Here is a 17,863-nt window from a genome sequence, read left to right as displayed (position 1 = left end):
TGCTTTTTGGTGTATATTCATGAATGTAGCGATGTGTCCAGTCTGCAAAATAATACCATAATCTTGTGCTCATTGCTGAAGAGGGTTGCTGAAATAATCTTGGCTTCCTGTAGAAAAAGTTCTTTGGCCTCATCAGAGAAACATCTGATTCTCTTCCTTCCAGTGCTCCTTACAGATATTTTCTAAAATTGCATTCCTGTTTCTCACGGTGTGAAATCACCAACACTGGATTTTCTGCTGTCTGATGGATGAATTTATTGCATTTTTACATCAGGAACCTGGAACATGATGATGAGGCTCTCCCCAAACATTCGGCTGGAGCCACTGTGTTAAAAATTGGGCAAATAATCTTCTTGCATTTCCTGACTTTTGTCTGAGGATATGCCATCAGGGCAATTATGGTCACTGTTTGTTCACTTGAGATACATGCAAAAAATTAAATATTCTTACTAATTCTGAGATCTTGGTTGGAAAGTTATTTTAGTTAACAGTGGAATATGGTTTTTTTTGATCTGGATGATTGTTGCAACTCTGAGCAACCTTTTTCAAAATCTGTATAGCATTTATATAAAGTGGGCAGTGAGATCTTACAGAGTCATAATCAGGCAAAAAAACCTGGAATTTCGCACATTGGTGATATTCTTCATCAGTGGAATGACATCATTAGCAGGCATTTTGTGCTTTGAACATTTATCATGGATAGAGATTGTGTAAGTACACTGGATAACAGGATTGTTGGCAAATAATATTATAGTTTGGCTGGTAGTGCATTACTGATGGACTCGTAGCTGCCTAAATATGAAATTATTAACCTTAGAGGTATGGTGGAAATTTACTTTGATGTTAGAAGGCCTTAAGGCATTGTAAATCAAACTTGAGATGGTTTCTTCTTTTATTCTTTTTGACTCCAAATAGGACATGCTATAAAATCATAGTGTGGCATCTTCCAGGCTCACCAACAGCGGGAAGCTTGACAGACAGGGAACCTAATTTGGCGTGAGGCCAAAAGTCAGTTTACTGATGGCGGGATGAACTTTTGCAGTTATGTTCTCTTTAAAGGCAGGTTGCGCTTCCCGATGAACAAAGTTGTGAAGCCCTTTTGCATGTATTCAAATGAAAAATGGCATAGAAAAGGAGTAGAGGCCGGCATAGATCAGCCATGATCGTATTGAATGGCAGGACAGACCTAAAGGGCCTAGTGGCCTACTCATGTTTCTATATCTTGTGTAGTGTTCTTGTGTATTAGCAAGTCATGCACGCTCTTTAAAAGGCCAGCCTGACAGAATTAGGCTCCCCTTCCAAATTAAGTTCCCCGGCAGTCAGAAATTTAAATGTTTACATTTACAATTGCATATCATTGCTATATGCCTGGCGAGGTTGTGTTTATTCACTACTTTGAAATGTGTAACCATGCTTTTACCTGCTTGATACTGCTTACACACGTCAGCCTGCACTACCCAGTTCCCTCAGTTTAACTCCAAGGACCCCACTGTAGACGGCATCTATTGAGATTGGGTGCTGGAAAACCCAGGGGCAGGAAGGAAGGCCATCTGGGGCAGAGAGGGAAGCTGCTAGGGAATGCCGAAGGTGCAGGGACGTGGATGGAAAGAAAGACTTTGCTTTTTGGGTCTTGGGGGTCATGTGGTTGGATGGGAGAGAGCATTTCCAGGCAGGGTTGGTTGGAGAGGGATGGTCCTTTTTGGTGTATATTCATGAATGTAGCGATGTGTCCAGTCTGCAAAATAATACCATAATCTTGTGCTCATTGCTGAAGAGGGTTGCTGAAATAATCTTGGCTTCCTGTAGAAAAAGTTCTTTGGCCTCATCAGAGAAACATCTGATTCTCTTCCTTCCAGTGCTCCTTACAGATATTTTAAAAAATTGCATTCCTGTTTCTCACGGTGTGAAATCCCCAAGACTGGATTTTCTGCTGCCTGATGGATGAGGATGGGTTTGATGCTATCTATGGTGGTTAAACTTAGGGGACCGGGCAGTGGAGGGAATAGTTACAGTGATAGGGGGAGTGGGGTGCAGAAGGGTGGCAGGTTAAGGGTAACAGTTGGATAGCTGAAAGTTTAATGTGGGGGAGGGGGCGGAAACACATAAAACATGTGGCTCAAATAATGGGAGATGTCAGTGTAGGCGTGGGAACCATAATGGACTTGAGTTCGAAGGGAAGGCATATAAAGGATGCTAGTTGCAAGTTCAAGGCTGGTGGTGAGAGAGGGGTGGGGGAGGGGTGAGGTTGGCAGGTGACTAGGAGGCTACAGGGTGGTGCAGTATGTTTGATCTGTGATGTATGCCATTCTTAAATATCTCCTTGAATCCTCGGAGTGGGAAGAGGGTCTTTACAGTTGGGTGGAGCTCAAAAGGGGCACTCTTATGATCCTCAGGTAACTGGATGAGAAACATACTCGGTTGTGTTCTCATCTCAATGGTAAAGCCCAAACGGCAGCAGGTTTTCCTCCTTGACTCTTGAATCTTATAACATCGAGATCCCAACGATATCTGGAGCAACCAGTGTTCATTCTGTGCAGTTTTCCATCTGCTGTTGCCAGAGGCTGGGATGAAGGGAGGAGAGGTGAGTGCCCTGAAGGGGCATGCCTAGTGGATGGCAGCAAACCTCTGACCCCAAGCCTTCTTTTTACCCAGTAAATGGTCATTGCTGACAAGGGTTCATGTGGAAGTCTTTCTATGCTGTCAAGGCTTTTTTATGGAATCTTGAACATAATGGAGGCAAGCCGAATAGCGTCTAAGGGAAGTTTCTTGCACAAAGCAATCATCACCCTGGTCAAAGAGCAATGACTTCATGCACAGTCATGTAAGAACGAAAGCAACACGCATCTCTATCCCTCCAGAATGTCATTCACCTGAAAGAGGTGTGGAGGGGACTCTCTGTCTAGATGGAAGCCAGGCGCAGGGCTAGCACTGGCTTGGTGGCACTGAAATAGAGGCAAATCTGCAAAGAATATCCTCACTACATTGATTTTTCAATTCATTCATAGATCCACAGAAGCCTAGATGTTGCAGGCTCCAGGCAACCCTGTCTTTCTACTGACTCTCATCCAGGTGAGGAAGAGGGCCCAGTGCAGATTGGCAGAAGGCCAGGAGCAGCAATGGCCTGAACAGCAAGAGGCAGCGGGGCCTTAAAAAGTTCAGGATGCTGGCAACCAGGTGTCAGTGCGCCAGCAAGCATTAGCTCAAGCACGGGTCTATCCGTGCAGATGAGTGAAAGGCAATGCCACAAGCGGCATAGGACGTCCCCGAACGTGTTTGCTCACATTTGCCAGCTTCTCCATGACGATCTGCAACGCAAATATTTGGACACAATCCTGCCGGTGGCATTAAAAGCCACTGTGACAATACTGTGCCTTTAAGAAATATATTTGAGTCATGTTTCTGTGCAGGATTTTTTTTTAAACAGTCTGTTCTAACCGGTGCAGCTGAGTCTGTGTCCAGCATTCCGTGTTGTTACTGCAGCAGCATAATTGCTGGAATGTTTGTTTTAACCTGGACTAATGATGTTCTGTTATTTTAGTGTTCTTCTGAGGTTTTTGCAGAGTAGGACTTGATTAGGTTAATCTACAGGAAAGTCAGGTGACTGGGTGGAGCTAGGCTTACACAGAAAAATCAAGCTTAGATGCTGTTTGGAGTTGTTGGAGAGCAGTGCCTCTCATTTCCTCTCTGAGCTTTGAGACTGGGATCTGACGGCAAATAAATCTCTTTCTCTAAGATTCTGCTGTGTGAGAGTCAGATGACAGGAGCCTGTCTGGATCTCTGTCCAGAGGTGTTACAACGCTGGAAATCTAGCACCAGATAAACATATCTGCTTTTGTGCTGATTTATAAAGGGATTTATATCTATGGGGTACTGCTTATAATGGAACTTTAGCGATAGCTCGTTATTAAAAATTATGCCTTGCCATGTTTAAGTGTTACCAATTGGTAAACGTTATGCTAATTCTTTTTGATATATTTTAACTGTGTTGTTAAAAATAAAGTTTGTTTTGATACAAGCTTCCTGGTGGATCAAATGAATCATACTTGGAGTGAAATACCTTATGCTCACCCCAATGCCAAAATCATGAAAAGGTAGGGTCTAGGTTAACTTCACAATATGCCTTGGAGTTTCTGATCTGGTCCCTAACAGTCACCGCCACCTTTCCTTGGCCAGTGGTTCCTTCCAGGGCTCCACTAGGGCCCTGTGTGGCAAGTCCTGGTCAGTGACATACAAGTGCATCTGGGACAGATGCCCTGTTCAGGAGAGTGCACCAATCTGTCCCCAGTTTTGTCTGCATCCCAAAGGCCAGGCTGCAACAGCATTTGTTTTTGCAGAAAATGCAAGTTTCTTGCATGTGCCACAGGCGATTGACTGTACAGATGTGACCTTGAGAGCTCCTTGGCAACAATCAGTCGCATACATCAATCGGAAAGGCCTCTGTTTACATTCTGAACCACTCCTAGGTGTCACAGGTTTTGAAGGACTTCAGCGATTGCAGGGCCGGCTCCTTGGAGATAAGATGCGTCCCTGGAAATTTCAGCTGATGGCACCATTTTGCCACCCTCAGGGTGCCACAGAGGAAGAGTACAATGCTGCACATGCCTCTGCAAGGTTCATGTTTGAGCAGACGATAGACCTCTGAAAGATGCTGGCTGGGATTCTCCCAAAAAGATTCTTAGTGTCGCATTCGCGTAAAAACTGGAGTAAATCCTGCTGGTTTTTTTAGTGGGGCTTTCAAAATGAATCTCCCAGAGTTCCTCAGCATGAATCACACTAAAAATCCCAGGGCAGAGCCTTTCCCTACTGGAGAGGCCGGCAGCATAGCACTGAGTGGGCCACTGTGCATGTGCCGATCTGTCAGATCGGTGCGTGCGTGGTAACCCTGCATTGCTGACTTGCTCGGCATCCCAGCATCCTCTCTCTCGGCATTCCCCCCCCCCCCCCCCCCAGGGGGCCTGACTTCCTGGGAGTCTCTATGGCCTCTGTTCTCTCCAGTGGGGTCAGGCTGCCCACTAGTGGGGAGCTGTTGTAAACCCAGTTAGAATGAAACACTCCTGGCGGGGAGGGTGGGGGGGGGATTGTGATTTAAATATGGAGATCATTGGCGCAGTGCTGACGGTGCCGGCAATACAGCAGTCGGAGACTCGCAGAGGCTGTGGCGCCCAGTGGGGGCCCACTTAACGGCCTCCACTGATGTCAATCGCCTTCGATATTCAGATGTTTGGATTGCTCAGGTGGGGCTCTCCAATACCAATACTCCCCACAGAGTGTGTCTGCACTATCATTGTTTGCTGTGCCCTGTATAATCCAACACTATAAGTTGGGGGTGTCTTAGCTGAGGGCGATAACTTTAACCCAACTATTTTTGCCAGATGGCATTGTGTAAAGGGAAATTTTCTTGAAATTTTACATGCATTGTCTTGTGATGCAGTTCCAGATTACCTCTTTTACTCGAGGCTACCCTCTGTTGACAAATTAAACAAATGGAGTGGGATTTTCTGGCTGCGTGCGCCCCAAAACTGGAAATTCCCATCTGAGTTCAATGGACCTTTAAATGGAGCACCAAATTTTCTGTCTCATCCGCTATGATTCCCCTGGCGGATGGAACGGGAAATCTTTGGCCATAGTCTTGCCTTTGACATTCTTAAAAAGAAATTCACATTCCCATTTAATTATTCATTTATTCATTTAAGGGTATTCCTAGTATATTTCGCGGGCTTTTTTCAGGGTTTTGAATTGAGGAAATGAGGTCAGCTGAAGGGGATTCTGGGAGGTTGAGTCTTAGTATAAAAGGCCGTTACTTGGGGGGTTTGTCGGGAGCATAAAAAGCCGTCTGCACTATACAGCGGGCAGCGTCGGGAGCGGGCAGTGGAGTGAGTGGGTAGCAGAGTGTACATTATAAGGGCTTTGGCTCACAGGGCTTGGGCTAAAAGGGCAAGGCAAGGCTAGTTATTTTTTACCCAACCCTATAAAGGATAAGGGCAGGTATGAGTGATCGGCCAGTTCAGTGCTTCCGATGTGGGAGTTCCTGCAAACACCGAGCTTCCCAGAGGTTCACATATGTGCCAGGTGCGTGGAACTGCAGCTCTTGAGGGACCGTGTTAGGGAACTGGAGCTGCAGATCGCTGACCTTAGCCTAGTCAGGGAAAATGGGAGAAAAATTGACAGCAGTTATAGGCAACTAGTTACACCGGGGCATCGGGAGAATGACACGTGGGTCACAGTTAGGAGGAGTAAAGGGCAGAAGGGTAAAGTACAAGGGAGGTCTCCAGAGGGGTCTCAAAATAGGAAGGGCTTGGTGACAGGTGTGAGAGGGGAGGGGAGTGGACAGTTAGAAGAAGGGTCACCTGTGGTTGTCCCACTCCAAAACAGGTACATTGTTTTAGATAGTGTGGAGGAGTGTGCCTCTCCAGGGGTAAGACACAGTGACCAGGTCACTGGCACACAGTCAGGCTCTGTGGCCCGGAAAGGGAAGAGAGGGGTTAGGAGAGCGATAGTGGTGGGGGATGCGTCAGTTAGAGGGACAGACGGGCGATTCTGTGGGGGCGAACGGGACTCCAGGATGGTAGTCTGCCTACCTGGTGCTGGGGTCACGGATGTCTCCGAGCGGATAGGAGGCATTTTAAAAGGGGAAGATAAAGAAACGGATGTCATTATACACATTGGTGGAAATGACGTAGATAGGAAGAGTAGGGGGGTCCTAAGAGAGCAATTCAGGGAGTTGGGAAATAGGTTAAAAAGTAGGGTCACTAGGGTGGCCATCTCTGGGCTGCTCCCAATGCCTCGTGCCAGTGAGGCTAAGAATAGGGAGTTGGTTCAAATGAATGCCTGGCTAAAGGACTGGTCCAGGAGGGAGGGCTTTATTTTCATAGACCAATGGGAGGTTTTCAGGAGAGGATGGCACCTGTACAAGAGGGAGGGGTCACAACTAAGTTGGAAGGGCACAAATATCCTGGCTGGGAGCTTTGCTAATGCAGTTCGGGGGGGTTTAAACTAGTATGGCAGGGGGGTGGGGATCAAACTATTAGGTCTATAAGTGTGGTGGCTGGGGATGAGCTTGGGGCTGGGACAAGGCTGGCAAAGAAGAAGAGCACTCTGGGGGAGGACGACCTCACTGAGCCTGGGGGTCTGGAGTGCTTATACTTCAATGCAAGGAGCGTAGCAGGTAAAACAGACGAACTTGGGGCCTTAATGCGCACGAGGAATTTGGATGTGGTTGCGGTGACAGAGACTTGGTTGAAAGAGGGACAGGACTGGCAGCTGAATATTCCAGGGTACAAGTGTTTTAGGCGAGACAGAGGAGGGGCCAAAAGAGGTGGGGGAGTAGCGGTATTGGTTAGAGAGCATATTACAGCGGTGCAGAGGGAGGACAATTCGGAGGAGTCGTGTAGCGAGTCACTCTGGGTGGAGCTTAGAAACAGGAAAGGCGCAGTCACTATGTTGGGGGTGTACTACAGGCCCCCCAACAGCCCAAGGCAAGTGGAAGAATGGATATGTCAGGAGATACTGGATAGGTGCAGGAAATATAGGGTTGTTGTAGTGGGAGACTTCAATTTCCCTGGTATAGACTGGAAATCGCTGAGGGCAGGGACTCTGGATGGTGAGGCATTTGTAAAATGTGTACAGGAGGGTTCGTTGGAACAATATGTGGACAGCCCAACTAGAGAGGGGGCTATACTGGACCTGGTGCTGGGGAATGAGCCCGGTCAGGTCTTCAAAGTTTTGGTTGGGGAACATGTGGCAAATAGTGACCACAATTTTGTTAGCTTTAGGATAGTGATGGAAAAGGATGAGTGGTGTCCCAAGGGTAAGGTGTTGGATTGGGGGAAGGCTAACTTTATTGGGATCAGGCAGAAATTGGCAGCTCTTGATTGGGAGAGGCTGTTTGAGGGTAAATCCACATCTGGTATGTGGCAGTCTTTTAAGGAACGGTTGTTAGGGCTACAGGACAAGCATGTGCCTGTAAAAAAGAAGGATAGGAAGGGTAGGATTAGAGAACCGTGGATAACCAGGGAAATTGAGGGACTGGTCAAAAGGAAAAGAGAGGCGTATGTTAGGTCCAAGCAGCTAAAAACGGAGGGAGCTCTGGAGGAGTATAATGAAAGTAGGAAAATACTCAAACGGGGAATTAGAAGAGCAAAAAGGGGTCACGAAATGTTCTTGGCAGACAGGATTAAGGAGAATCCCAAGGCATTTTATTCATACGTTAGGAACAAAAGGGTTGTTAGGGAAAAAATCGGACCTCTCAGAGACAAAAGTGGGGACTTATGCTTGGAGCCCAAAGAGGTAGGGGAGATCCTAAATGAATACTTTGCGTCGGTATTCACAAAGGAGAGGGATGTGTTGACTGGGAGTGTCTCGGAGGGGAGTGTTGAACCGTTGGAGAAAATCTCCATTACAAGGGAGGAAGTGTTAGGTTTGTTAGAGAATATAAAGACTGACAAATCCCCAGGGCCTGATGGAATCTATCCAAGGCTGCTCAGGGAGACGAGAGGTGAAATCGTTGGGCCTCTGACGCAAATCTTTGTCTCGTCACTGGACACAGGTGAGGTCCCAGAGGATTGGAGGATAGCCAATGTGGTCCCGTTATTTAAGAAGGGTAGGAAGGATAACCCGGGTAATTATAGGCCGGTGAGCTTGACGTCCGTGGTGGGGAAGTTGTTGGAGAAGATTCTTAAAGATAGGATGTATGGGCATTTAGAAAGGAATAAACTCATTAACGATAGTCAACATGGTTTTGTGAGAGGGAGGTCATGCCTCACTAACCTGGTGGTGTTTTTTGAAGAAGTGACCAAAATGGTTGACGAAGGAAGGGCCGTGGATGTTGTCTATATGGACTTTAGTAAAGCATTTGACAAAGTCCCTCATGGTAGGCTAGTGAAAAAGGTTGGATCCCATGGGATAAAGGGGGAGGTGGCTAGATGGGTGGAGAACTGGCTTGGTCATAGAAGACAGAGGGTGGTAGTGGAAGGGTCTTTTTCCGGCTGGAGGCCTGTGACTAGTGGTGTACCGCTGGGCTCTGTATTGGGACCTCTGCTGTTTGTGATTTATATAAATGATCTGGAAGAAGGAGTAACTGGGGTGATCAGTAAGTTTGCGGACGACACAAAACTGGCAGGACTTGCAGATAGTGAGGAACATTGTCAGAGGCTACAGAAGGATATAGATAGGCTGGAAATTTGGGCAAGGAAATGGCAGATGGAGTTCAATCCTGATAAATGCGAAGTGATGCATTTTGGTGGGAATAATGTAGGGAGGAGCTACACGATAAATGGAAGAACCATAAAGGGTGTAGAGACGCAGAGGGACCTGGGTGTGCAAGTCCACAGATCTTTGAAGGTGACGTCACAGGTGGAGAAGGTGGTGAAGAAGGCATATGGCATGCTTGCCTTTATAGGACGGGGCATAGAGTATAAGAGTTGGGGTCTGATGTTGCAGATGTATAGAACGTTGGTTCGTCCGCATTTGGAATACTGCGTCCAGTTCTGGTCGCCACACTACCAGAAGGACGTGGAGGCTTTGGAGAGAGTACAGAGGAGGTTTACCAGGATGTTGCCTGGTATGGAGGGGCTTGGTTATGAGGAGAGATTGGGGAAACTGGGGTTGTTCTCCTTGGAAAGACGGAGGATGAGGGGAGACTTAATAGAGGTGTATAAAATTATGAAAGGCATAGATAGGGTGAACGGTGGGAAGCTTTTCCCCGGGTCGGTGGTGACGTTCACGAGGGGTCATAGGTTCAAGGTGAAGGGGGGGAGGTTTAACACAGATATCAGAAGGACATATTTTACACAGAGGGTCGTGGGGCCCTGGAATGTGTTGCCGGGCAAGGTGGTGGAGGCGGACACACTGGGAACGTTTAAGACTTATCTAGACAGCTATATGAACGGAGTGGGAATGGAGGGATACAAAAGAGTGGTCTAGTTTGGACCAGGGAGCGGCGCGGGCTAATTGTTCCTGGTTTCTCGTTTCAAGGCTTCATTCTATGAATATCTTGCTGGTGCCAGTACAGAGTGAGACTGCGGATAGTTGGGAACCTGTCTCGGGGGCAGGGAATTCATATGGTGTTCGTGGAAGTGGAAATGACTAGGGTTGGGAAGCATTTTCCGATCGGGGCCATTGTGATCTCCTGGACTCGTTTCGATCGCCTCAGGGGGTCGGAGAGGAATTTCCCAGATTTTTTTTCCCCATATTGGCCCTGGGGTTTTTCACTCTGGGTTTTCGCCTCTCCCTGGAGATCACATGGTCTGGAATGGGGGGGTGGGGGTAAGTTAATAGGTTGTAATGAACAAAGCATCGTAGCTGTGAGGGACAGCTCGGTGGATAGGATATTGGTATGTAGATAGGCTGGAAAATTGGGCGGGGATCCTGGATTCAGGATTCAATCCTGGACCGGGGAGTGGCGCGGGCTTGGAGGGCCGAAGGGCCTGTTCCTGTGCTGTATTGTTCTTTGTTCTTTGTTCTTTGTTCATTCCTGGTGGAAATGATAGGCTTTGCCCTCTTGGAGGTCTCTGGTTCCTTGTTCCTCATTATGTCTTCATCCAGTTTGATTCATGCTTTAGCATCTGCGAGCTGACTCGCTTGTTGTCACAAGAAGCCCAAATCCTATGCATTTTTGGCAGCCAATGGCAATTGACTTTTCAACACACCAGGACTATTTGGCGACCATTGATCTACAGTGTTCTTTGCCACTCGCATAGCATGTTTAACTCCCCTTGAGTACTCGTGGCATTCACCCACGTCTCACACCGGGGCAACAGCAGCAGGCGTTGCAAAGACCTTATTGAATATCCTACACAGACATCATTTTCAGATGTCAGAACATGGTGAGCTGCAAGTAATAGCTTACATGATACCTGCCCAGGCCGCACACTCGTAAATGATAAGCAGAGATTAATCATACACATGTGGGATTATTGAGTAATTATTCTGTTGAGAATGTGAGAGAAATGAATCTATGGGAGTTTGTTATCAGACTTTGATGGGAGCTCACATTCCATATCCTTAAATGGCCATGACCACTGTAGCAACTAGCAGCAAGGTGGAATCCAGGACGCTTCCAAATTCTGTGAGTGAACTTAGATTTAAAAGTGCCTGAAGTATATACAAAGTTTGTACACCTTTGTGTCTTCAAAATTTCTTTATTTTTCTATTACTGTCTCTTGATGCAGCCTGACATCCACAGTGGAGGTCGAGGCAGCCTACTGACTGCTGTGCCCTGTTGAATGTGATGACTTAGACGAGTGTCCTCTGGTGACCCAAGACCTCGAGGGTCCTGGCCTGCTAAGGATCTCCTGCTCCGATTTACGTGTGTCCTCCTCAATCTGACCTGCTGAAGGCGATGGGGTCACTGGTAGAGGGGAGATGGAGTAGCAGGGCACCTTTGCAGTGCCCTGGGCTGAAGCTCCTAGGCTGCATGGCTGGCATCACTCCTCTATGTGCGTGGTTGATGGCACCTCCATGCCTTCTTGAAGAGAAGGGAGTGGAAGTTGCCCCATCCCCCCTCACCTAGCCACTGGTGCATTGCATTGTGCAACTAGTGATGGAGTGCAGATCTGAGTGCATATCTGGCAGCCACTGTGCATTCGGCTGGACCTGCTGCCACCATTTCCATTATCATGCCAATGTCAGCTCCTGAGCCCTCCCCAGCAAGGGATTAACAAGCAGGATGCCCTGCAACTCACAGAACATTGCGAACATGCAGCGACTAGCACAAATTCAGTGCACATGCCCCATCTGTTGCTGGGTCCTGCAACCCAAACTCCTGTATGATGTCCCTGTGCATTTGCACATTTACTGTGCTTGATAGGAAGATGGAAAGACAGGAGCAGGAGTAGGCATTTTAGTTGCTCTTTTGGGTATCACTTTGCAGTGAGTAAACTATGCCACCTAACCTGGCTGCACTACTGAGCAGTTCTCATGTGTGTGTCCCAGCCGTTAACCTCTGCAGTGACCTCCAGCCAGTCCGCCACGGTATAAAATGGAAGGGCCTCCAGTTGTCATTACCAGCAAAGAGCACCTCTCACCTTTGTTGGAACAGCCTGATAGGGCCACATGATTTTTTTCTCTGTGATATTCTGGTCTTGTGAAATCTTGAATCACAGCCAGACCAATGCTCCTGCTCTGAAGCATTGGAACATAGGAAATAGCTGCAGAAATAAGCCACTCGGTCCCTCAATTGAAATAATGGCTGTCTGGGTGCCCTTTTAAATATGGATCTTCAACGCCATGAGGCAGTGATGGGCAGTGGTGCCTGCCCCCACCTCGAGAATTGTCAAGCCCTTTGTGAATGCATATGTAATGAATTGAACAATGCAAGATCCCTTATCCCTAGGGGAAATCTCTCACTTGCCCACCCACCACCAAATTAGACTCCAGAACGGAAGTTTCTACCCATAATTTAAAAGAACTGGAAGAGATGTCAGTTTAAATAGGTTTTCTTTGATCCTTGGTTATTAATTTCCAGACCAGTTGTAACTTATTTTTAGAAATAGCTTTTTTAGTCTTCCTACACACATTATGAAGCCAGGTCATTCACACTTAATATTAGTATTTTAGCTCCTAATGCGTTATGAAGTTGAAACTTGGTTTGCCTTTATTATTATTAAATGGTAATTTTTTAATGCTTCTATATATTGTGTTTCACAATGTAACAGTCTGATCGAATTCTATTACCATATAATGCTGTTTTCACAAACATTTTTAATGCCGAAAAAAAGATTTAAAGTAAAACATGTGTACTGACTAAGTAGAGTGCAAAGCCAAAGAGCATGATTTATGAAAAGTATTTGATTTGTGACATGGACATCATAACTCACAATACTTAAGGTGCTCTTAAAACATTAATAGCACAATATTTTCACCATTCTCTTGTGTATCGCATGCAAGTTAAGTTATTTTAAATTCATTTAATTAATATTCCCTTTATAATAACATATGTGGCTACTGTGATCTCTGGTGTGAGGAGAGAATTAAAATGGCATGTTTCCATGTAATTGAAAAATAAATACATCTACCAAGTAGCAGATTTTTTATATGTACTTTTATAAAATATTCTATCAGGTTTACTGTACTTACCTACTGACAAATAACGAGCTATCTTAGCATGTTGCTAATAAGTTGCAAACTGGGTTACAGGATTAACTATAGAGTCCCAAACATTATTTTTAATCTTTTCATATGTCAGTAACATGTAGTCTAATAAGTTGCTTTATTACTTTGTGTATTTTTTCCTATTTTGGGACAACAAAGTTCAATGCCAGGGAGGAGACAGAACACAATAATTGTGAAGGTTCCTGGCCATGAAGATAGTCACACTGAAGATGTTGAAAGTGGATCTGAAACAAGTGACACCATTTCGAATAGTGGTCAGTCAGGTGGTCAGAACTTGGCACCAAATGTTACGCTCATCACGTTGAACTCTGAAGGTAGGCATAACTTTGTCTAAACTGGGGAAGAAAAATCATCTTTGAAAATAACGCAGTTTGTGTAAATAAAGTACATATTTCCCATGTCATGAATTGTTAATGTTTTGTTACATGTGCATGAGGAAAATACAAAAAAACTTGAATCCCTGGTAGCAGTGACCACAGTAAATTTCAAGATAGTCACTTTCTGAAATAAACACAGAAAATACTGAAAATACTCAGCAGGTCTGGCCACATTTGTGAGAAAAACAGAATTAATATTGCAGGTCTGAGAGCTTTCAGTAGTCACTTTCTGACAGTGTCTGATGTCTACATGTTTGCTCTTTTTCTCTTTTGCATGTTTCTTTATTTTCTTCTTCCCATCCGTTTGGAAGTTGGTGTGTTCTATGATGGAGAAAGGAGCTATCAAGAGTTGCAGGCTGCATTTGGAGTGGGAGCGGGGGACCTCATGCCTGACCACTTTTGTGCCCAATGGGTTCCCAATGTCTTGATTTCCCACTGCATTCTCCTCCTATCTCCTTGATTTCACCATTCCCCATCTTTTACACCTAGAACAAAGTGCTTAATTTTGTCTCTTCACTTCTCCCTTGCTGCGATGTTACTCATTCAATCGTAGCCCTCTTTCCACTCTTCATTGTTCGTATTTGCTATCTGGTCAAGTACTGTGAGGCCAGAAACGTACTTATTTGCATGCTGTTTCTATCCTTCCTAGCTCTCCCATGCATCCTTCACTTTGTTTCCCTCAAGGCATTTGTTTACTTTCGAAATTCAATGTGCATTTCAAGGAAATAAATCAAACTACAGTGAACATATGAACAATCAAATTAGGCCTAGGATTGGTAATCAGCCCCTCCTGTGAAATACCTGGACACCTTGTTTCAGGAGATGTGGAAGGATGTCTGTTTTGGATAGTGGTGAGGCACAGGAGGATGTGATCATGGTTGAGGCAGGTAAAGGGACTGAGCAGATGGGAATGAGCGACTCAGACTTTACAATTGTCCAACAGGTTTGAGGTTCTTGCAACCTGTGTGGATGAAAGCAAGGTCTGCAGGATAGATGAGCAGACTGGCCTGGCACCATGGAACACAAAGCTGTTCAAGTGGGTAGATCAAAAAAAAATGTACTGGTGGTAGACGACATGATAGCTATAGAACCATAGAATTCATACTGTGCAGAAGGAGGCCATTTGGCCCAGCGCGCCTGTACCAGCAACAATCCCACTCAGGCCCTATTCCCGTAACCCCACATATTTACCCTGCTAGCATACCTGACACTAAGGGGCAATTTAGCATAGCCAATCCACCTAACTTATCTTTGTTTTGTGGGAGGAAACTGGAGCACCAGAGGAAACCCATGCAGACACGGGGAGAATGTGCAAACTCCACGCAGACAGTAATCCGAGGCCAGAATTGAACCCGGGTTCCTGCCGCTGTGAGGCAGCAGTGCTAACCACTGTACCACCCTGCTGCCCTTAGTGAGAGGTATTGACATTGTTCTCTGCAACAACAAGTGAGAGTCCAGAAAGCTATGTGGCAGCGCAGTCCCACTGGCAGTTCTCCCATCCGTGTGGGGTGACGTCAATGGGAATTCCCATTGACAGTGGCAGGATCAGAGAATCTTGCTGCTAGCAAACAACGTGTCACCTCCTGCCAGCGGGAAATATTTGGCTGGGAAGCCGGAGAATCTCGCCCATGTTGTTTGTCCAGTGCCAGGTTTGAGATATCTGCTGAAGGCTGGAGAGGAGCTTAGAAGGAGAGGGGAAGGATCCAGTGTAGGTACCAACAATATAGGCAAGACCAGGAGAAAGGTTCTGTACAGCCTGTCTGAGGAGCTAGGCACCAAATTAATGCAGCAAGTAAGATTGGAGAGATGAATGTATAGCTCAGAGACTGGTGTGGGAGAAGTGAGTTCTAGTTCATGGGACACTGGCACCAGTACTGGGGGAAGTGGGAGCTATACCGTTGGGATGCTCTACACCTGAACTATACTGGAATCAGTTTCTTGCGAACTGCATAAATAAGAAGCAGAGAGGGTTTAAAACTAAGGGATCAAGTGTAAATGTGCGAAGATGTGGTATATCAAAGAGAGTAGAGACATGGTATGGGAGGAAGGTATAGATATGGGAAATGATAAACAGACCATGACAGGAGGGGACAGAGAGTGTAAATCTAAGAGTAAATGAAAACATAAGGCTGGAGTTTACAAAAATAATAAAAAGACAAAACTTAAGTCTCAGTGTGTGAAGTCTTAGTATGTGAATGTAAGTAGCATTTGAAACAAAGCAGATGAACTGATTGTGCCAATAGAGGCAAATGAGTATATTCTAATGGCAATTACAGAGACTGGCTGCAGGATGGCATAGATTAGGACCCAAATATTGAAGTGTATGTGACATTCTGGGAGGATAAGAAGTTAGAAAAAGGTGAAGGGGTGGCTCTGTTATTTATAGACGATATTCTCACAATAGTGAGGGATGACCCAAATTCAGGAAATCAGGATATAGAAGCATATTAACGGTAATCATATAGTAGGATAGGATATCGAAGAAGAAATAATGGGCGGTTGTCAGAAAGATATGGCGATTATCATGGGGGATTTTAACCTATATATAGATTGGAAAAATTAGATGGGCAAAGATAGCATAGATGACATTCATGGAATATCTTTAGGATAATTTATTAGAATGGAACATTTTGAAGTCAACCAGGGAACAGGCTTTACTAGACCTGGCAACAAGATGGGATTAATTAATGACTTAATAGTAGGCGCCCTTCATAACATAGATCATAATAGAATTAAATTTTACATTCAGTTCAAGATACAGATGAGTAGACCTAAGAGTAGTATTTTGAACTTAAATAAAGTTAATTATGAGGGCATGAAAGCAGAGTTAGCAAAAGTGACCTGGCAGTTTAGGTTACAGGATAGGTTAATAGAAATGCAGTGGCAGATGTTCAGGAGCAGGAACTGTCAAGATCCTCATGGACAACCCCAACAGCGACAGACAGGAATGTCATATTGCTAACATTGCCCAGAAGCTCAGGCCTTTTGACATTGACAGCACCACCCGAAGCGAGACACGGGGAGTAGGGGAAGGCCAGCTCAAGGAACAAGTTGGTGGTGACTCTTTCTTCTGAAAGGCAAACTAGAAGAAGATCCCCTCCTCAATGGGGTTCGGTTTACCATTAAAAACAATCTAGTTGGCCATCTCAGAGACTCCCCTTGCTGGATAAGCGAATGCCTCATGATCCTTTAGCTCACTCTAGCCCAGAACCTGTGCACTATAGTCCTCAGGGTGTACATCCCAATACTGGAATTTACCGTTGAGTCTAAAGAGAAATTTACTCCAGCCTTGAATAATCCTTGGCCTGAGTCCCAACAGAGAACAAGCTGATCCTCTTTGGCGATTTCAACGCTAGGGTTGGAAATGACACAGACCTCTGGGAGGTGTAATTGGCAGAGGGGGGAGTAGGGAAATCCAAAATCCACAATGACAATGTGGACCACTTTCCATACCTTGGGATCCTACTGTTAACATCGGCAATGAGATTCCACACTGCCTTCAGTGTGCTAGCACAGCCTTTGCTCACCTGAGGAAGAGAGTTTTTGAAGGCCAGGACCTCAGACCTAGCACCAAGTTTATGGTATACAGTGCAGTAGTGATACCTGCCCTCCTCTATGGCTCAGAGATGTGGACGATATATCAGCATCTGTGTTTTGGCTTAGGCCAACATCCTAGCATCGTAGCATTGACCACTCTCGATCACCTCCGCTGGATGGGCCACATTGTCCGTATGCTTGACACAAGACTTCTGAAACAAGCGTTCTACTCTGAGCTTTGACACAGCAAGGGTACAGGAAACCCTTCAAAGACACCATCAAAGCCTCCTTGAAGAAGTGCAACATTATAACCGACACCTGGGATCCCTGGCCCAAGACCACCTGAATTGGAGGAAAAGCATCGAGGAAGGGACTGAACATTTTGGGTGGAATTTTACAAGAATGATTCGAAGCGTCCGCCTAGTGTGAAAATGGGACAGTTCCTGATTCGTTTTTTTGGCCAAGTTTTCAAATCCAATCTTATGCACTTAGTCATTGAAAATATGGGCTAGACTATTTCTTGCTGCTGCAGGCAGTGAGCTGGGCTTAATTTGCTAGCCAGCATGTAGAGGGAACTACTGTGCATGTGCAGTCCTCTGATGCCGCACATGCGCATTTTCAGCAGCAGGGGCCTGGCAGACAGAGAGAATGGTAGTCATGATGTGGAGATGCCGGCGTTGGACTGGGGTAAACACAGTAAGAAGTCTAACAGCACCAGGTTAAAGTCCAGCAGGTTTATTTGGTAGCAAACGCTACTAGCTTTCAGAGCGTGTTGCTCCTTCGTCAGGTGGAGTGGGAGATCTGCTCACAAACAGGGCATACAGAGACACAAACTCAAT

At 45.8% G+C, this 17,863-nt stretch overlaps 1 protein-coding gene across 6 annotated transcripts in view; it reads left to right on the top strand.

The window, feature by feature from the left end:
* The window catches only part of banp (BTG3 associated nuclear protein), a 186,278-nt gene that overhangs the window by 55,917 nt on the left and 112,498 nt on the right, over positions 1–17,863 (top strand). For all 6 annotated transcript variants that reach the window (XR_013497607.1, XM_078210746.1, XM_078210742.1 and 3 more), the window contains one exon: positions 13,249–13,424. Coding sequence is in view for 5 of the 6 variants with exons in the window: in XM_078210746.1 (XP_078066872.1) it covers positions 13,249–13,424 (176 nt within the window). In the remaining variant the exon portion in view is untranslated. The remainder of the gene's footprint in view (positions 1–13,248; positions 13,425–17,863) is intronic.

This window comes from Mustelus asterias, chromosome 4 (assembly GCF_964213995.1).
Source record: "Mustelus asterias chromosome 4, sMusAst1.hap1.1, whole genome shotgun sequence".
Classification (NCBI taxonomy): Eukaryota; Metazoa; Chordata; class Chondrichthyes; order Carcharhiniformes; family Triakidae; genus Mustelus; species Mustelus asterias.
Note: the sequence above shows the minus strand (reverse complement) of the source record. Positions and strands in the feature narration are given on the sequence as shown.